This window comes from Schistocerca piceifrons, chromosome 3 (assembly GCF_021461385.2).
Source record: "Schistocerca piceifrons isolate TAMUIC-IGC-003096 chromosome 3, iqSchPice1.1, whole genome shotgun sequence".
NCBI lineage: Eukaryota > Metazoa > Arthropoda > Insecta > Orthoptera > Acrididae > Schistocerca > Schistocerca piceifrons.
In genome coordinates, this window is record NC_060140.1 from 395,800,156 (window position 1) to 395,823,063 (window position 22,908).

A 22,908-nucleotide genomic window follows, 5' to 3' on the forward strand; every position below is an offset into this window, starting at 1 on the left:
CGCATTAATGACAATAAGACTGTGGGGAATCAAGACATATGACTTATCATCTAGTGCCAGCCTTGGAACATAATATTTACACTGATGATAACTGACAGCCATTTGAAATGAGGCTGAAGTAAGTTCACTGATTGAGAGTAAATTGGTGTCAGTTGCATTAGGTACTGATGATCTAGCTAATGGTGACATGGAAATTTGTGCCAGAGTGGGACTCTAATCTAGATATCCCGCTTATCATGAGTGCCATTAGACTACTCGTGCACAATTCCCCAACCGACCCAGACTTCCACAGGTCACATTGTCTACAACTCTGTAACATGTTAGAGTCACAGACTGGTACAAATTTTCAAATGTCACCAACAGGTAGAAAATCTGCACCTACTACAGCTGATGCCATGTAATTCACATCCAGCAAATTTATTTTGAACATCTGTCAATAATTATCAACATAAATATTGTATGTTAACCGGGGGCCTAGAAATGACAGAGAGACTCCGTCCCCAACGCAGCCACAGTGGTCCACAATCCCACGACGACTACCACAGTCCACTTCACTCCTCTGCTGCCCAACACTGAACAATTCTTTCAGGGTTATTGTGCAGTTCGGTCCCCGGTGGACTCCCCCCAGGGAACGTCTCACAGCAGACGAGTGTAACCCCTATGTTTGCGTGGCAGAGTAATGGTGGTGTAAGCGTACATCGAGAACTTGTTTGCGCAGCAATCGCCGACATAGTGTAGGTGAGGCAGAATAAGGGGAACCAGCTCGCATTCGTCAAGGGAGGTGGAAAACTGTCTAAAATCCATCCACAGATTGGCTGGCTCACTGGACCACAACACAAGTACACTGGGCGGATTCATGCCGGGGACCAGGTGCTCCTTCCCAATCCGGAAAGCTGTGCATTAGACCGCACGGCTAACCAGGCAAGCAACGTAATTATTACATGATCAGGTGGAAACTGGATGATAATTCATAGGTCTCAATTCCCCATAGTCTTATTCTCACTAATGCAAAAATAATATGGTATAAGGATGTAGACATTAATATAAATATTATGTGCCGATAAGGGCACTAGATGATAATTCACAGATCTTGATTCCCCATAGTCTTGTTCTCACTAATGCAGGAATACAGAATTAAGCTGCGATCATTCAGTGATGAAAGTAAGAGATTACAGCATAGGGATGTAGACAGTGTGACATATGGAAATTTAGGCAACTGCTCACGATAAGCAGGAAATCTCGGTTCAAATCCTGGACCCCAAAAAATTTTCACATGTCACCAACAGGTAGAACATTTGTACCTAATACATCAAATTTACTTCGATCAAAAAGTTTCCACTTGAAAGCATTGCTGCAGTGTATATGCAATGCGGATATATAAACACTGACATGCAGGCAAAAGATTAGTGTGGCATTCATGTCTTTATGACATGCACACAGTAAATGTGGAAATGTGATCTATGGCAATGTTACTATCACACGTGTCCAAACAGGACCAAAGGACTATTATTCTTTTCTTGGCTGCTAAAGGACAAACACTTGTAGGCATCCATCAGAGAATGAATAATATGTATGGAGCAGCATGTCTGTCAAAAACCACTGTTGTGGAGTGGTACATCAAGTCCATGCTGGGTGCTTTGCACACCATAATGCACATACCCATATCGCAAATGTCATAAACCAGAAATTATACCAACTTAAGTGGGGGACACTCAAGCACCCATCTCACAGTCCATATTTCTTGTAATGCAATTATCACACCATCAGTTCCTTAACAAAGGCATTGAAGATTTCACAACTCATGTCAGATGAGGATGTGGAGCAGGCATTTACAGACTTCTTCACAAAAACAGGACCTGGTGTTTTACTAAATGAGTATCATCAACCTGGTTCACCAGAAGGACGATTGCCTCACTGCTCTCAGCAGTTTTACCTGTTTGGCTTACCAATTCTAGACTGTACAGTCTTTGAATGGTAACTTTTTATTGCCCCTTATAAATATTAAAAAATATATGGGGTGATTCAGCTGCACCTACTGATGTCATTTTATGCAATCCCATATGAAAGAACAATGTTGTTGGCCAGTTTGCTCAGCAGATGTGAAGCACACTGTCAAAATGACAGAGAGTAACGGATAAAGTATACAATGTGTTATACCTATTGCACAAAGTTTATTTATGATACTGCTTTAGCACATTAATGCAGTGAGGCATATGTTATTCTTTTCACTGGGTTATATACTGGAATGTTGTCACTTCCATGCTTCCTATTGATATCTCCTGTTGTTTCTGATTGTGTTACATACTGTATAAGACAACATTTCTGAACCATCAGCAAAAGATTAAGCGCTGTAAACAGAATAAACTTACAGAGACATTCAAACCCCACAACTTTTTGAGGACAACTACTTCCTGCATCAGTATGAGATTAGACATAGGACAATGTGATGTTATAGTCAGTGCAAGAGTGACGCTACACAGCATCTCCAAGGCAATGATGAAGTGGGTATTTTCCCGTATGACCATTTCAGGAGTGTACCATGAATGTCATAAATCGAGTAAAACATCACATCTCCGGCATCTCTGCGGCCGGAGAAAGATCCTGCAAGAATGGGACCACCAATGACTGGAGAGAATCATTCAACATGACAGAAGTGCAACTGTTCCGCAAATTGCTGCAGATTTCAATGCTGGGCCACCAGCAAGTGTCAGCATGCTAACCATTCAACAAAACATCATTGATATGGGCTTCCAGAGCTGAAGGCCCACTCGTGTACCATTGATGACTGCCTTGCCCCCCCCCACCCCCCACCCCCACCCCACCCCACCCCCGTCCCCTCCACAAACAATGAAACTGAACTGTTGATGATTGGAAACATATTTCCTTGTCAGACAAGTCTCGTTTCAAATTGTATCAAGCGGATGGATGTGTACGGGTATGGAGACAACCTCATGAATCCATGGACCCTGCATATCAGAAGGGGACTGTTCAAGATGATGGAGGCTCTGTAATGGTGTGGGGCATGTGCAGTTCGAGTGATATGGGACCCCTGGTACATCTAGAAATGACTCTAACAGGTGACACGTACATAAGTGTCCTGTCTGATCATATGCTTCCACTCATGTCCATTGTGCATGCTGACAGACTTGGGGAGCAATTCCAGCACGACAATGTAACACCCCACACATCCAGAATTGCTACAGAGAGGCTCGAGGAACACTCTTCTGAGTTTGAACACTTCTGCTGGCCACCAAACTCCCCAAACATGAAAATTAGTGAGCATATTTGGGATGCCTTGCAACGTGCTGTTCAGAAGAGACCTCTACCCCTTTGTGCTCTTACAGATTTAAGGACACCACTGCAGGATTCACCAGCACTACTTCTGACATAAGTTGAGTCCACGCCATGTCATGCTGTGGCACTTTTGCATGCTCCCGGCCCGCCCTACATGATATTAGGCAGGTATACCAGTTTCTTTAGCTCATCAGTCTATATGAAAAAACCCCACACCACATGGGCATGAACTTTATAAATAAAATCCAACCAGGAAAAAGTGACTCAGTTCTAAAAAGTATTGAAGGAAACCTGGAAAAATATTTTAAAAGTAAATGCTGTTATAGTGTAGAAGATTTCTTGAATGATGACCATGTGATATAGTATCTCTCTAAAGAGTAACACCATATACACTATATCCATAGATTTTAATAAATGATATCCATGTTAAGGTACATATATCTATTGTTACCTTACATTAGTTTATTAGTCTTAAAATTGACAAGTCGCCCATTATGATTCCATTTGCTAACATTCATCCAAAGCTTTGAGAGGGAAATTACATCAATTATGTGGCTGTTGCCTGTATGGATACTGTTCCTGATACAGATGTAGTGCAGACTGCACAAAACGACATCAGTAGGGGCAGCTGAATCACCCTGTATAGCATATGTCCACCTGAATATTCATTAGAACTTCATGTAAAAAACTGAGATAAATCAGATAAGAACTTTCCGTGATTTTTGGATACAATGTTCCCATTTATATGTTAAATATATATTTATAAAGTGCGCAGGGTGATTAAAATTAAAGTTAAACTTTCAAAATGCTGTAGAAATAACACCACTGGATAGAATGACATCAAATTGCAACGGAGTGTTATCGGAGAAGGGAGAAAACTTATGGCAGTAGAAAAAAAATAGTGGGAACATTGATCAATAGATGGTGCTGCAAATGTCAGAATACATAAATGAAGACACCTGTCATGCGCACGGCCCATTGACGTTGGTATAAACACGGCAGGTACACGGCTTTTCCTCCTTTTGCTTCAGTGACTTTTACCATTACTGTCTCAATGCAGGATCGCACTCTGCTTGTAAAGTTGTATTACAAGAATGATGAGTGTGCACACATCACTCTGCAGAAGTTCCAGACACAGAAGGGTTTGAGGAAAGGCATTGGTTCGATGACTGCTGTAGGTCTGGAGAAAATGATTCGGAAATTTGAAAAGACGGGTTCTTTTGGTGTGCAACCTGGTAGAGGGAGGAAACAAATTGATTCGACGTCTGTGGAAGCAGTGGCCACAGCAATGCAGGAGGAGACGAGTGGTGGTGTGTAAACATGCAGAGCATGGAGAATTGCCCGAACATTGGACATAACCTAAGCATGGTGCATAAGATCCTATGAAACATCCTTCTTTGATATCAATTCAAAATTATCCATGTGCATGAGCTGCTTCCTGTTGACCTGCCAGAAAGAGAGACCTTTCCTTTAGAATTTCTTCCTCACATGGAAATGGACAATAATAAGCCATGGAAGATTTTGTGGACAAACGAAGCCCACGTTCATCTGACAGGATATGTCAATACACAGAATTGTTGAATATGGGCAACGGAAAATCTACACGCTAATCAACCACTACTACTTCATCCTGAAAAGGTCACTGTGGGGTGCGGGTTTATGGCATCATTTATCATAGGGCCATATTTTTTCTAAGAGACAGGTGCTTCTGGTCCTGTTACCTGCATCATCAATGGTAAGCGCTATGGGTGTCTTTTGCCCAACCACATCATTCTAGCTCTCCAACAGCGTGGATGTATGGATGAGATCATTTTTATGCAAGATGGCACACCTCCACACATTGCAAATCCAGTTAAGCAGCTGCATTTCAGAAATGCTAGAATTATCGGCCTGGCTGTCCCGATCACCTGATCCTAATCCGTGTGACTTCAGGCTGTGGGGCTATCTGAAAGATGTTGCATTCAGTGTTCCAAATGCAAACTTAGGTGCATTGAAGGCTTGCATTGTGCAACACATTCTGAATGTGACCCTGGAAACACTTCTATCAATTGTGGAACATGCTGTTTGTTGATTTCAACTTGCTGCAGAAAACGATGGACAACATACTGAACATGTTTTGCGCCAGTCACACATAAATAAATATCTGAGTTGATTTTGATTCACACTTTTTATGCGTTTTTTGGCATCAGGATAATTAAAAACTGACTTTTCCCATGCGATGTCATATGACCTTGCCGTGGTGGATGGGATTACGTAACTAACAGTATCACACTTATACACTCATACACACTGAGTAGTGCAGTTTGTTTAATGTCAAATGTACACCTTAGGCATTGCTGTGTGACTCATTTGTCATTTGTAGTTGACCACTGTTAAATTATAAAGCTTACAGTGCCATCTATTGCTAGATTTTGTAACTATTTTTATTTATTTATTTATTTAAATGTCAAGTTCCGTAGGACCAAACTGAGGAGCAAATCTCCAAGGTCATGGAACGTGTCAGTACATGAACTTACAACATAAAAAGTAATAACAGATAAAAATAAATGTTCATGAACCTGAAAGAAAATCAGTCCATAAGTTTAAGCAAACGCTATCAGCAGTACAATGAGAATCATCTTAATTTTTCAAGGAACTCCTCGACAGAATAGAAGGAGTGACCCATGAGGAAACTCTTCAGTTTCGATTTGAAAGCACATGGATTACTGCTAAGATTTTTGAATTCAAGTGGCAGCTTATTGAAAATGGATGCAGCAGTATACTGCACATCTTTTTGCACAAGAGTTAAGGAAGTCCGATCCAAATGGAGGTTTGATTTCTGCCGAGTATTAACCAAGTGAAAGCTGCTTATTCTTGGAAATAACCTAATATTGGTAACAAGAAATGGCAATAAGGAATATACATATTGAGAGGCCAATGTCAAAATACCCAGACTCATGAAAAGAGGTCGACAAGAGGTTCGTGAACTCACACCACTTATTGCCTGAACCGCCCGTTTCTGAGCCAAAAATATCCTTCTAGAATGGGAAGAGTTACCCCAAAACATAATACCATACGACATTAGTGAATGAAAATAAGCAAAGTAGACTAATTTACGTGTCAAAATATCACTCACTTTCGATACCGTTGGAATAGTGAAAATGGCAGTCTTTGAACAAGAACCTGAACATCGGCTTTCCACGACAGCTTACTATCTATCTGAACACCTAGGAATTTGAACTGTTCAGTTTCACTAATCATATGCCCGTTCTGTGAGATTAAAACGTCAGGTTTTGTTGAATTGTGTGTTAGGAACTGTAAAAACTGAGTCTTACTGTGATTTAACGTTAGTTTATTTTCTACAAGCCATGAACTGAGGTCATGTACTGCTCTACTTGAAATCGAGTCAATGTTGCACACAACATCCTTTACTACCAAGCTAGTGTCATCAGCAAACAGAAATATTTTAAAGTTACCCATAATACTAGAGGGCATATCATTTATATAAATAAGGAACAGGAGCGGCCCCAACACTGATCCCTGGGGCACTCCCCAATTGACAGTACCCCACTCAGATCCCACATCACAGCCGTTATCAACATTGTGAATAATGACCTTTTGCTGCCTGTTGCTAAAGTAAGAGGTGATCCAATTGTGAGCCACTCCCCTTATTCCGCAATGGTCCAACTTCTGGAGCAATATTGTGTGATCACCACAGTCAAATGCCTTTGTTAAATCAAAAAATACGCCAAGCCCATCCAGTACCTCACAGAGAAAAGAGAATATAGCATTTTCAGTTGTCAAACGACTTCTAAAGCCGAACTGTACATTTGATAGCAAATCGTGTGATATAAAATGATCAATTAACCTTACATATACAGCCTTTTCAATAACTTTTGCAAACTCTGATGGCATAGAAATAGGTCTAAAATTATCTACATTATCCCTTTCTCCCTTTTTATAAAGCAGCTTTACTACTGAGTACTTTAATCGTTCAGGAAACTGACTAGTCCTAAAGGAAAAATTATAGATATGGCTAAATACAGGGCTAACATGTGCCGCACAGTACTTTAATATTCTACTAGACACTCCATCATAACCATGAGAGTCCTTAGACTTCAGTGATTTGATTATTGTCTCAATCTCCTTCTTGTCTGTATCACAGAGGAGTATTTCAGACGTCAATCTCGGAAAGGCATTTGCTAAGAAATTTATATGATTTCCTGTAGATACTAAATTTTTATTAATTCACCAGCAATGCTCAGAAAATGGTTGTTAAATACTGTAGATATATCTGATTTATCAGTAACAGAAATATTATTACTGCAAACTGACTTTATATCGTCAACCTTGTGCTGCTTACCAGACACTTCCTTCACAACTGACCATATGGCTTTAATTTTATCCTGTGAATTAGCTATTCTATTTGCATACCACATACTTTTTGCCTTGCTAATAACATTTTAAGCACCTTACAACACTGTTTGTAATGGGCTACCGTAGCTTGAATGTGACTACTTCTAACATTTTGATATAATTCCCGCTTTGTTCTACATGATATCCTTATCCCACTAGTCAGCCAACCGGGCTGTCCATTACTGCTAGTACTCTGTTTAGAATGTTCTAATGGAAAGCAACTCTCAAAGAGCATGAGAAATGTGTTATGGAAAGCATTGTATTTATCATCTATATTATCGACACTATAAACATCTTGCCACTCTTGTTCCTTGACAAGTTTTGAAAAACTCTCTATTGCTGTTGGATTAACTTTCCTACGTAGTTTGTAATTAAATACGACATTGGTTAGAGTACAAAAACCTTTTAGTGCTAAAATTTGTGCATCATGGTCTGAAAGATCACTCACCCTTTTACTAACAGAATGCCCATCTAGTAATGAAGAATGAATAAAAATATTGTTTATGACTGTGCTACTGTTCCCCTGCACCCTAGTTGGAAAAAACACAGTTTGCATCAGATCATATGAATTTAGGAGATCTACCAACATTCTTTTTCTTGCACATTCATGTACAAATTTAATATAGAAGTCACCACATAGAACTACTTTCTGGTACTTCCTACAAAGTGAATCAAGAACCCTCTCTAGCTTAAGCAAAAATGCTCTGAAGTCAGAGTTAGGGGACCTATAAACAACAGCAATTAGAAGTTTAGTTTCACTAAATTCAACTACTGCTGCATAACTTTCAAATATCTGTTCAGTGCAGTGTCGTGATACGTCTATGGTCTCAAATGAAACTGTTTTTTACGTACAGAGCCACTCCCCCACCCCGCAAGGAACTCCTTGAGAAACAGCGAGCTAATCTGTAGCCTGGTAAAGGAAGCCTCTGAATTATCAAATTATTTAAGTGGTGCTCAGATATACCAATAATTTCATAGTTAGCATCTATTAGCAGTTCACTAACTTTATCTCTAATACCTCTTATATTTTGATGAAATATGCTAATTCCTTCTCTACTTGGAAACATTACATCCTCTGGAGGTGAGCCCTTAGTTAGAGGCACTTCCTTTAAGCAGGTATACCTATCAGCTGACTTCAGTCTAAAAAAGGTGCAGCTCTAACACCAACTACTATAGGAATTTTTCCATGAGTGATGCCACTACCACCACCACCCACTACACTGTCACCTATAAGCTTAGCCAGCCTCTCCTTCCCATACCGATTGAGGTGCAGGCCATGCCTAGTGAAACCCCATCTACTGATAGACCCAACTGGCACCACTGAGATGTGATCCATGCCCTCCGCCATCAGTGCCCTCCCCAGCCTCACATTGAAGCGCCTAACAGCCGCATTAAGGTGAGGCCGATCATGACGCTGAAACAGTTGCACGAAATGCACATTAGTACCACCAGTTTGAGTAGCTATCTTAACCAAGTCACCACTGACATCATATTCCCCGTCCCTATCGAGACTGTTCCCTGCTCCACCCACTATCACTACCTGATCCTCTTTCGTAAAATTCTTACATAACTCCCCTATGCTTTCAGTCACCTGAGCCAACCCTGCACTAGGCTTCACAATGCTGATGACCTGGTACTCACTCCCCAACACTTCTTGCAACTGCTGGCCCACACCTCTACCGTGGGAACTACCTAGCAGCACAACCTTCTTTCTGCTAGACTTTGCAACTAACCTAGGCCTCCTAATTGCTGAGGACTGCTGCAAGTTACCTACATCTACGGCTTTCTTCTGCCATACGTTTTCCCCCTTCTCCGATAGTATTCCGTTGCAGTTTGACGTCATTCTGAAAAGTGGTATTATTTCTACAGCAGTTTGAAAGTTTAACTTTAATTATAATCACCCTGTATACGCTACAAAGATATACATCCTATGTTAATTCAAATGTTCATTAGAGTATCATGTAAAAATCTGAAGTAAACTGGTCAAGAACTTTTCGAGATTTTTGGTAACAATGTTCCACTTTACATACTACACATACAACTACATTTTATATGTATTAAGACAAAATAAGCCTCTATCTATCCAAATGTTAATTGTAGTATTGTGTAAAATTTTTAAGTAAATTAGTAAAGAACTTTTCCAGATTTCTGGTAATGTTTCCCCATTACATATTACACATATGTTTATACATTACATATATTAGAAAAGCATAGCGTATGTCCGTCTGTATATTCATTAGAAAACTGTGTAAAAATCTGAAGTAAGCTGGTCAAGATTTTTTCGAGATTTTTGGTAACAATGTTCCACGTGAGTCAAAAAGCACTTTACAACTTTGGAATGATATAGAAATTTACTGAGATTACTCACAGAACTGGCAGGTGTGTCATTTTGTACCAAACAATCTCAAGTTTCACATAAAAGTTTCAAGTGTCATTTTGCTTTGATGTAACTACCATTTGTGATGCAGCAAACATCCCACTGGTAATCAATTTCTTACCACATAGACTGCAGAAAATCAGGTGTAACTTGTGCGACAGCAACGTAGATTCGATTTTTTAGGTCCGCTAAATTGGTTTGGTAGGGGAGAAACATACACATGGTCTTTAATGAAATCCCAGAGAAAGAAATCCAGTGGTGACAAGTCTGGGGAACAAGGTGGCCATGTAATTGGCCCTTGATGGCCAGTCCACTGAGCTGGGAACCAACTACCAAGGAAACGTCAAACTTCCATGAGAAAATGTGGTGGTGCACCATCTTGCTGGTAATAAGCTATCCCATCTCAGTCATCTTCATTTGTCTGCAGAATTAAAAAAAATTCAAACATACCCAAATACACACTACCAGTGACAGTTTTCTCCAAGAAGAAGAAAGGGCCATACACTTTCAGTATGCTAATGGCACAAAACACATTAACTTTGGGGTGTGCTTTCACCATGCCACTTATATGAAATGTTGACTCATCACTGAAGAGTTCTGCATCCAGGAATGTCTATCCAATGCAACATTTTGGCATGGAATTTCCCACAAGTAACCTTACCTGCATTACTAATGTGCTGTGCCTTTGTGAATCTGTATGGTTTCAAGTCTAAACAACTACACAGTACGCACCAAACACTCTTCTGTGGAATGCTAGCCTCGCGAGACAAATGTCATGTTGATTGTTGAGGAATGCAGGCAATGCTCTCCCTAACCTGTTCAATATAATCAACATGTGGGTGACCTGTTGATTTATCATATCGTAGTGAACAACCCACCTCAACAAATTTCTTGTGCAACAGTACATTGTAGGCCCACTTGGAGGTTCTTTAACATATCTGGTGCAAAATTATGCTGAACAGTTATTGCAGAGTTCACTTCATGAAAACTAAAACGCACGGCAAGCATGCTCCACAGCAGTGAAAGTAGCCATTTTAACTGTGCACTACAATGGCACTTCTGGTGGCTGAATGTCATACTGATGCACTTCGTGAAACAAACTTGTTGTTTGCTACATAATGACACATCTACCCATTCTGTAATTTATCTCAATAAATTTCTATATCATTCCAAAGCTGTAAAGCACTTTTTGACTCACCCTGTATATGAAGAACATATATAGCTTACATATGTCTGACTGTTTATTAGAGTATTGTGTAAGAATTGGAAGTAAAAAGCATTTTTCAACATTATTAGTTATAGTGACTTGTCTTTATGTAGAAGAAATAGATATACTTATGGAGAACACACAAATCTGTATGTACCAGCAATAAATAAAACATTTTCTTACAGGAAATGTTGAGAATATCCTCTTGGTTATGTCTTGTTAGAATGTACAGTGAATTGTTATTCTTAGATTCACCACCATTGTTTGTTGTTCCTATGCAACAAAGGTAATGTTCACACATTACTCACTTCTCTGCTTCTGTTTACATGTGACTAACCTCACTGATCTACTTGCATCAGCTGTTTAGTGTCCATCATTGACTTAGTTTCCTGTACACTTCAATGGAAGTATACTCAACTGTGGAGTTGGCAGATGCTCATTTGCTGTTTGAGTTAGCAGATGGCAGTGGCTGTGGTGCTCAATGTTTGTATTGGGAGTGATTTCCAGAACAATGGTACCCTAAGAGCAGGACATTTGAAGCAATCTTAAGGAGAATGACAAGTTTAAGCCTACAGCTCACATCTGCGAGAGGCCTAAATGGATGAGTATACCTAACTGGAGAAAGAACTTCTTCATGCAGTTGATAATAGCCCTAGTGTCAGTGTAAGATAATTAACTGAAAATAATGCTGACCACATGACAGTCTGGAGAGTGCTATAGGAGAACCTGCTGTATCCCTACCATTTACAGCACATGCAGGCACTATGTGTAATTACTAGTTTATTTTTGTAAATTCTTGCATGTTTGACTGCTTCCTAGGCACAACCTCTTATTTTAATAACATTGTAACATAGAGCACTGCTGTTGTCATCGACTCTTGTATTGAACCTCGTATTGTACAGGCTTTTGTTTTGTTTGGTTAGAATACTTCACTGTTGGTTAGACCATCAGTGAGAGAGCACCATGAGCTTCTACTGGTGATAATTCGAGTACACCATTCATTTATTACATATTTTTATGAGCTTCGAACAGGAACAGCTTCAGTAATGGATAGGAACTGTGATTGCTGTGTACAGATGTGACCTGAGTTGTTGATCCTTTGCTCAAAGATCCAGGCTGTGTTGGCTTCTGTCACACACCTTGAGGCTACTGCCAAGGGGCATCGCTGTGGGGGGTCGGAGGCAGGTATGCAAGGAACATCAAGCACATCCCACATGTCCCCCGATCAGTACACTGCTATGGCCACTCAGGGTACTGCATGCACTGAGGTTGATCCCTCAACTGTGGTCGACTGGGAGATCATTCCAAAGTCTGGCAGGCAATGAAAGACTTTCTGAGAGGCCGATTGTAGGGCCTCCCTGAATTGTTTGACGAAGAGGTTTCGGGCATTATATGTGGCTGATGAAGTCTCTGAGCCGGATGCAGTCATCCTCCCTGTTCCAGAGGAAGCTTCTCAGCCTACAAGATCTGGGCATTCACAGAAGGTGTGTTTGCTGGTAGTTGGGAGCTCCAATGTTACACACGTGATGGGGCCCCTTAGAAACATGGCTGCCAAGTAGGGGAAGGAAGCCAATGTGTACTCCATGTGCATACTGAGGGGAGTCATTCCAAATGTGGAAAGGGTGCTTCCGGATGCCATGAAGAGTACAGGGTGCAGCCAACTGTTGGTGGTGGCCCATCTTGGTACCAATGACATGTGTCACTTTGGATCGGAGGAGATTCTCTCTGGTTTTGGGCAGTTAGCAGAAATGGTAAAGACTGCCAGTCTTGCTTGCAAGATTAAGGCAGAGCTCACCATCTGCAGCATCATTGACAGTACTTACAGTGGTCCTTTGGTGCAGAACCAAGTGGAGGGTCTCGCTCAGAGGCTCAGGCAGTCCTGTGACCATGTAGGTTGCAGATTCCTTTACTTGCGCCACCGGATAGTGTGTTTCCTGGTTCCACTTAATAGGTCAGGAGTCCGTTACACACAGGAAGCTGCTACATGGGTAGAGGGGGCTGTGTGGAAGGGACTGAGTGGTTTTTTAGGTTAGAGGGTCCCGGGAAACCACAGAAAGGGCGTACTTCTAAAAGGGGACAAGTAAAGCACAGTAAGGTAGTTGTAGAAACAATCGGTATTGTAGTTGTAAATTGTCATGGCTGTGTTGGAAAAGAACCAGAGCTCCAAGCTCTGATAGAAAGCACTGAAGCTCAAATAGTTATAGGTACAGAAAGCTGGCTAAAGCCAGAAATAAGTTCGGCCAAAATTTTTTTAAATAACTTAACAGTCGGTGACGACATCAATCTACGCTCAATATGCTGGAAAAACTATACATTTAAAGGCGGTGACAGGCATAAAATGTCATCCGAAATTGTACTGAATTCTTTCTCAGAAAATTATTTTGAACAATTAGTTCATGAGCCCACTCGAAGTGTAATTTGTTCTGAAAGCATACTTGACCTCTTAGCAACAAATGATCCTGGACAAATAGGGAGTATCATGACGAATACAGGGATTAGCAACCACAAGGCAGTTGCTGCTAGGCTGAATACTGTAACACCTACAACCATCAAAAAGAAACGGAAAGTACATCTATTTAAAAAAGCTGATATAAATGCTCTTAAGGCCTTTTTAAGAGACAGTCTCCTCTCCTTCTGATGTGATCACATAAGCATAGAAAAGATGTGGAATGATTTCAGAGATAGTATCAACAATAATTGAGAGATATATACCACATAGATTAATAAGTGGTGGTACTGATCCCCCACGGTACACAAAACGTGTCAGAATGCTGTTGCAGAAGCCATGAAAAAAGCATGCCAAATTTAAAAGAATTCGAAATCCCTAAAACTGGCAAAGTTTTGCAGAAGTTTGGAATATAGCGCATGATTCAATGCAAGATGCTTTTAATAATTTCCACAATGAAACTCTGTCTCAGAATCTGGCAGAAAACCCAAAGATAATCTGGTCATATATAAAGCACATCAGTGCTAAGACGCAATCAATACCTTCACTGCACAATAACAACGGTGAATTCACTGATGACAGTGCCACCAAAGCAGAGTTATTAAACACAGTTTTCCAAAACTCCGTCACCAAAGAAGATGAAGTAAATATTGCCGAATTCCAATCAAGAACAACTGTGAAGATGAGAAACACAGAAGTAGATATCCTTGATGTAGCAAAGCAGCTTAAATCACTTAATAAAGGCAAGGCCTCTGGTCCAGATTGCATACCAGTCAGACTCCTTTGAGAGTATGCTGCTACAATAGCTCCATATTTAGCAATTATATACAACTGCTAGCTCACAGAAAGTTTTGTACCTAAAGACTGGAAAATCGCTCAAGCCACACCAATAGCCAACAAGGGAAATGGGAGTAATCCGCTGAATAACAGGCCCATATCACTAATGTCAATTTGCATTAGGGTTTTGGAACACATACTGTGTTCAAACATTATGAATTACCTTGAAGAAAATTATTTATTGACACATAGTCAGCACAGATTCAGAAAACATCGTTCTTGTGAAACACAACTTGCTCTTTATACCCATAAAGTAATGAGTGCTATCGACAGGGGATATCAAGTTGTTTCCATATTTTTAGATTTCAAGAGGCTTTTGACACTGTTCCTCACAAGCACTTTCTGATCAAACTGCCTGCCTATTGAGTATCGCCTCAGTTGTGCGACTGGATTCGTGATTTCCTGCCAGAAAGATGACAGTTCATAGTAATAGATCGAAAGTCATCGAATAAAACAGAAGTAATATCTGGCGTTCCCCAAGGAAGTGTTAAAGGCCCTCTACTGTTCCTGATCTGTATTAATGACATAGGAGACAATCTGAGTAGCCCTATTAGATTGTTTGCAGATGATGCAGTCATTTACCGTCTTGTAAAGTCATCAGACGACCAAAACGAATTGCAAAATGATGTAGATAAGATATCAGTATGATGTGAAAAGTGGCAATAAAGATGAGTGTGAAGTTAATCACATGAGTACTAAAAGAAATCCACTAAATTTCGATTATGCGATAAGTCACACAAATCTTAAGGCTGTAAATTCAACTAAATACTTAGGGATTACAATTACAAATAACCTAAATTGGAATGATCACATAGATATTGTTGTGGGTAGAGCAAACTAAAGACTACGATTCATTGGCAGAACACTTATAAGGTGCAACAGGTCTACTAAAAAGACTGCTTACACCACACTTGTCCACCCTATTCTGGAGTATTGCTGTGCAGTGTGGGATCCGCATCAGATGGGACTGATGGATGACATCAAAAAAATTCAAAGAAGGACAGCTCGTTTTGTATTATCACGAAGTAGAGGAGATTGTGCCACAGACATGATACGTGAATTGGAGTGGCAATCATTAAAACAAAGGCATTTTTCGTTGCGATGGGATCTTCTCATGAAATTTCAATCACCAGTCGTCTCCTCCAATTGCGAAAACATTCTGTTGGCACCCACCTACATAGGGAGAAATGATCAACACGATAAAATAAGAGGAATCAGGTCTTGTATGGAAAAATTTGAGAACTCGTTTTCCCACATGCCGTTCGAGAGTGGAATGGTAGAAAGACAACTTGAAGGTGGTTCATTGAATCCTCTGCCAGGCACTTTATTGTGAATAGCAGAGTAATCACGTAGACGTAGGTGTAGATGTAGATCAGCAGCTGATAGTCCCGTGTGGGTACACTTCTGTGAATGGTTCATTCCACAATGTGTTAACCCTCACTTTAGTGCAAATGTGATGTTCATGGATGAGGTTTCATTTCAATGTGATAAGACTATGAAATTTCACAATCACCATGTATGGGCTGTGGAAAATTCTCATGAAATTGTGCAACTGCATCATCAACAAAGAATTCCTGTCAACAATTGGGCAAGCATTGTTGGAGACTTTTTGTTAGGACCTTGTGCTCTTCTACGCATGCTCAGCAGAGAAAGGTACCCTGCTTTCTTAGAGAATACTCTTATCTTTTCTGTTAGGGCACATGGCTTCATGAGTGATGTACTTCATACACAATGGAGCTGCTCCTCATTTCAGTATTAATTTTCGTAGGCTTCTAGATAACAGATTCCATGACAGAGGGATAGGAAGAGGCAGACCAATTCAGTGGCGTATATGCTCACTGGATCATAACTCACTAGGCTGTTAGTTGTGGGGGCATTTGAAAGCTGTTATATACAGAAACCCAGTATAAGACATACAAAGTCTTCATGTCATACTGTGGAAGATTGTGAAGCAATATGCAGTTCTTTAGGGATATACCATCACATCAGGGATCAATGATGAAGAGGCAGATGTAGATCAGCAGCTGATTGCTACAGGAATCCTTAAAAATAGAGGACATTCTGAAAATTTCATTTAGGAAAGGGTTACATAATGTGCTGAAATGTTCTTTTCCTCTGTGTCAAAATGTGGAAACTGAGCTATAACATGGAAATAAAGCATTTCTTGACTCATCTCCATGCAACATTTTCTTCCTTTACACATCAAGAATGATTCCTGAAAGTTTGGCCACACACTTTTGTCGCACCATTTAGGTAATCATGGTTTGCTTATTTTTGTGTCAAGTGCTTCTGAAGGAGGGAAATATTGTAACATCTAATATAAATTTACATGCTAGCTAATCTTTTCAGAAATTATGTCTGGAATGTAGCCTCATATAGGAGTGAAATGTGGATGGTATGCAGTATAGAAATGTGGGGCTACAGAAAAATGCTGAAGATTAGATGGATAGATCAGAGAACCAATGAGAATATACTGGATTGAACTGACATTGTCTGAAAAGGAGAACTCCCAGATTTTAGTTTATAGATTTTATGAACAACATATGTGCTTTAATTTTCATGTCTCATTTCTTCATTACATTTGTTTTACAATTTAATTATACATATCAGTTGTGAGTTAAACAAAATCATCATCAATTTCATACTACCGCATGGATCATTTGCTGGATATAGATCTCCAGTGGCAAGAAAGCAACACCACCATCAGCAGTCAGTCACAACTCACAATATTTTGAAGGAGTAGGCCCATTTCCTGTTGCTTCAACTGGAAGGCATCACTCAATATCATTGAAAGATACTGACCCATTTGTACTTATATTTGGTTAACTTAGTTAACAATTTCAGTTCTGAGTAGAGTACACAAAATTGCTATTGTTTGGAACTTATTTATTTTGAAATTTACACACATGTTTTGGTAGCTTTTGGTATTTTTGAAAACGGTGTCTATTACAAATCCTTAAGAAGAATCTGAATATTATGTCAAATAATACAAGATTTTTCTTGTCATGAGACTAATATCTAAAAATATAATCAAAACTACTTCAATTTATAGAAAAATTTTCGAGTTTTTATAAAACCTGTTAAATTCAAAACTAGAAGTTCTCATTTTCAAGCAATCTAGGGATGTATGGTATTGAACAACAGGAAAGAGAAAAAAATATCTTTTAGGATTAGCATTTCTGAAAATAAAATAATATTTTTCATTCAAAATTATGGAGAGCAGCAATTGGTTGTTTCCTTTCTGGCTTTATTAAAGCAAATCCAGATTTCAGTTAGTAACTCATCATTATCAGTGCAGTAATTCAGGTTTTGAACACACTATGGCATGTATCGAAAATCTGAAATACTGCATTGATAATGGCTAGTTACTAGCCAAAATCTCGATCTGCTTTAATAAAGCCAGAAACGAAACAACTGATCAGTGCATTAATTCGGATTTTGAATACACCATGGCATATACCAAAAATCTGAAATACACACTGATAATGGATAGTTACTAGCCAAAATCTTTATCTGCTTTAACAAAGCCAGAAAGGAAACAACTGATTGCTGCTCTCCATCATTATGAATGTCATCTCACAGTTGTTGAGTGCATTCCACATTCCCAAAGGAAGGTAATTTGATAGTTTTCAATTCTCACTTAGGTTATCATTTTAATCAGAAAATTAAATCAAGCAATGGAAAATCCAGGATGGAATGTAACAGTATTATGAGAAGGGTGATGATGATGAGGTTTGGTCTGGGGGGCACTCAACTGCATGGTCATCAGCGCCCGTATAAAGTCCCAATTTTTACACAGTTCAATTTTTTTACACAGTCCAATCTAGCAACTGTCACAAATAATGATGATGATGAAATGATGAGGACAACACAAACACGCAATCCCCAGGCAGATAAAAATCCCCAACCCGGCCAGAGACAGCAATGCTAGCCGCTAGACCACATGTTATGAGCAGGAAAGTTGCTACTAACCATACAGTGGAGAAGCTGAGTCACAGATAGGCACAACAAAAAGACTCTCACAATTAAATCTTTCTTATAATCAGATAATTATTATCTTTAAAATAAAAGAGCAACGAAATATCTAATATTTTACATATGTAACGAATGTTGCCCAAGGCACCCCCTTAGTGGCCTGCACCTTAGGCCAGGAATTTTATGATGCAGAACAAAAAAATAAGGATCTATTGCTTTGTCCTGAATGTTAACACATTTTTAGTTCAGTAACATCTGAGACTATTTCTTGGCCTGCCTAAACCGAAATGGGCAATGACAAAGACACACCGAACAATCTAACAAGGTATTCCACAATGTGTAAATTGCCTAGATAATATTATCATCACATGTAAAACAAACATTGAACATCTGTGAAATTTGCAACTTCTGTTTCACAGACTTTCACAGTGTGACCTTAAATATAGTCTTTCCAGATGTTCATTATTTACTTCCAACTGACAGTCACTCACACAGAAAGCAAGAAAAGTCTCCAACTAAACAAAGACTTGTGAGTGTCTGTGGGTAAAATCAGTTATATCCTTGAGTAATCCTTTTGAGCACCAAGATCTCACGTCCTTTAATTTATTAGAGAAAAGGCACCAAATCCGATTGATCCCAGGCCTGTCAACAGGCATTTAAGCAACTAAAAACCTTAGATAAGCACCATGTCTAGCAACATATCAACAAGGTGTGATCTCAATTATAGCAACTGACACCTCTGCATGTGGAATCAGCCCAGCTATGCATACTATCATGAGATCCAACACTTTACTGAAGATGATATCCACTGTACTCTTATTACTGATAGTGGGTCACAGTTCATGGTAAATATCTTTAAGCACATCAGTATCCACAGTGGCATCAATCATGTAAAAAAGCCTATATTTTAGTTTGCATTCAATGGCACTATGGAAAGATGTCTGCATATTTTTAAAACTCAAAAGCTTAAACAATTATGTGTGGCTACTTCTGAAGGGTATTTCAATTGTTTTCTAGCAACAAAAATAGCAACACTCATCAACAGCTGCAATCCAGCCAAGCTGCTTCATGGCCCCTCTCAGCTCTCAATGGATGCACCTCACTCTGCTGTTCCTCCACTGGAGCTAGGTGAGGACAAAGTTAGCACTCCAATTAGGGCAGCATGTTTGGTGGCACAACAGGCTGGATCTGAAAACCCATAATGTTTCATCAGTCCATCAAATGGTGATGGTTACAACAACTGGTGTCAACTACAAAAACAGTGGAATCAGCTATATTGGAACTGTCTGCACCAGATGCCACCAGCTCTTGCCACCACATTCCAAGAACAACCATGGTCAGCACCACCAATGAGCCCTCAGGGCAACCAGGAACTGCCCTTCCGAGGGTTTCTGACCAGCTGTCCAAACATCCCACTCTGAGACAATGCCCACACCAACGGAAATGCCCTACTTTGCCAGCGTCTCCACTGCCTTCTCCCTTCAAGGGATGACATGGAGCAGAAGATGGTCAACCACTCACTATCAGCAGCCTACCTGTGCCGTACAGTGGCAAAAGCACTTTGACCTCTCACACCAAGCATCCTTCCCCGTATTGGCCAGGAGAGGGGGAAATATATCATCAATCTGGGCAATTGCTGTGATGCCTGGCAGGGAAGCTGCAAGCTACTGGCAGGGATGCTTTGCTACTGGCAGCAAAGTTTGGAGCAGCATATCATATCCACCGATAAAACGCTGGCTACGGTGGCCAGAGATAGTGGTCATATGTGCATGAAGTGTGTCTGCTTGTGTGAATGTGTGTGTTTTTCTTTCTTTTCTGAAGAAGGATTTGGCCTAAAGCTCAGTGTGCAACAGTCTTTTCATTGTACTTGTCTGTGACTTGATGTGTCATCTTTAAAGTGTGTAGAAATCCATTCTTTTCATAATTGTTAATATTCCAACCTGTCCTTTCCATTGGTTATGTCAAATTAAGTGTTGAAATAAATGTTCAGTGGGGTTTACAACATCTCTATCTATTAACTGCATAGCACACCTTCACCTAACACATCAGAGGAGAACATATTAACCATTTATTTGGTTAATTCAAATCATATACATGTGGCGACATGCTGCAGTGCATGCATGCTCGCCACCTTTTAACTTCAGCAGATAACAACAGCAGGTGACTTGGATCGGCTTTGAGCAAAGCGGACCGACATAGTGAAATCTCTCTCCACCATGCACTGCCTTGTGGCAGCTCTGGGGTTTTTCCTGGAGAGAAGCATGCAATGGAAACAACTCCCTGACTAGCACTTTCCATGCCAATGCTGAATGATTGATGTGCTCATTTAAGTGAGATAGTGTTTTACAGTGAGTGTCCTTTATGCTGTTTGAACTTGAAGATTTTTGACTTGCCACAAGGCACAGTGACTGCATTCTGGACATGTATGGCTACAGAGAAGACGACACTGCTGAGTCTGAATAACACGCTTCACCTGAACAATGATTGCAGGCACCTGCAAAAGCCTTGCTGAGCACTAGTGGTAGAGCATTAGAAATTTGTTCATATGGACCAATTTTAGATTGATGTTTTTCATGCCACCCCCAACAGTTTCACAGGATCAGTAGGCTACTTTTGTATCACAGAATTCTCAGGAATGAGTGCATCACAGTGGATAGTGTGCCGTATGTCACCTGATTGCCAGTCCACCATTCCCATGCCCGTAAGTTTTCCTTCCTTGTATTTGCAAGTTAGGGAATAGTCGTGCATAACTGTTGACACTTTTACTTGTCACTTGCTGAAACTTCAATTCTGTGAGGTTACTGTGTGCTACTGGAATCATATCAACTGGGTCCATTTTTATTGCTTTGTGATTTTGCTTTGGTAATGTCCCATGTTAATTTTTATGTAATTGTGTCCTGTTCCAATAAAGGAACTGAAAAATCAGAAGTACTTTCCATGTCATATTTGCCTTTTTTTCCCGCTAATGCCCACACATACTAATGTACCACTGGGCTACGTGTGCAAGGTTTGTGAGGAAAGTATTTCCCACACTCAAAACATTTGTAGAGAAAATGAGGAGGGTCTGTTGACAGTTCCTCAGTATTATGGGCAACCTTGATGAGTTGATCTTTTAATTTCAAGAGTCAGACTAACACTTCTTAACAGTTGTGTTTGTGTTCAAATATTAAATTGTTCTGCTTTGTGGATATTTATTGACTGATGACACTTTGAAAAATTAAACATAACACAATGGGGAAGGTCTATGGTTCAATCCTCAATTAGTCCTAGGATTTTTCTGTAATTTTTTGCTTCCTTCACCTCTGACATTGATCTATTAATATGAAAAATACCAAGTTATAATGTGATTTGTAGCTCACATCAAACTGTAGGTTCTCCCCTAAATATCCTGACAGATCAGTTCAAAGGTGATAGGAGGCAACAGGAACATACAATTTCCAATAAGATCATACCTGTGGTGTCCATGACAACCTTCAGATTGCTTATACCTCCTTTTTCACCCCTATGTTTGGAATACAAGTCCTCATTTCTAGTGATACTAAACAGCAATTAGAAACACCTTCCACAACTTGTCTGGCCAAGGTTTTTTCTTTCTCAGAAAACCATGAATTGACTGAAAGCTGGTAATATGTCACATTGTATTAGAATAAGGGCTACAACAGTACCGATTTAGAAAGTGCAGGCCAAATGATTTTGTTGATGTTGTCAACAGCAGTCCTAACTCCTTTGCCCATGTAATTGTTTTTCTCCTCATCTCTAAGTTCCAAGGCTTCATGAACACCTGTACTTGCCCCTGATGGAACAGCGGCACGGAACAGGCCTTGATCTGTCAACAAGTCCACCTATTAAAAAATAAATTGAAAAGAAAAATGTATTCAGTAATACAAAAATGCATAATTTCTTCACATTCAACATAAAGGCAATAACTAGCCTACAAGATTAATCCACAAACAAAAATTATTGCAAAACTACCTCATTTCATGTACCTCAACTGTAGGATTTCCTCTTGAGTCAAAAATCTGTCTTGCATAGCAATTCTGAAGAGGCATACTGATGCAAAATTTATTTGCTTATGTCAGTAAGCAGCTGAAACAACATCATTCTGCAATCAGATCACACAAATAATATTCAAAAATGTACAGACAGCTGCTGTAATGTCAAATGAAATATTCACAAATGTGTAGGCTCCTTGTGTAAAGACAGATGCAATTCAAAACTCTAGCTTCTTACACTTTACCATTCGTGTCATTTGTCCTTCACATTTCACTGAATATGTTAAGATATTTGTCTACTGCCATATATAAGAGAATCTGGGACAATTTTGAGTGACATGCAAAACTGCTACTGTATTGTCAGTCGTAAAATACATCTGTGTTT

General features: G+C 39.7%; 1 protein-coding gene across 1 annotated transcript in view; it reads right to left on the bottom strand.

The window, feature by feature from the left end:
- Positions 1 to 22,596, bottom strand: part of LOC124789993 (enolase-like) — a 111,724-nt gene extending 89,128 nt beyond the window's left edge. Inside the window, 2 exon segments of the mRNA XM_047257538.1 lie at positions 22,197 to 22,373; positions 22,518 to 22,596. Of these exon segments, the coding sequence (XP_047113494.1) occupies positions 22,197 to 22,373; positions 22,518 to 22,580 (240 nt within the window). The 5' untranslated portion in view covers positions 22,581 to 22,596.
- Positions 22,597 to 22,908: the final 312 nt, after the last annotated feature.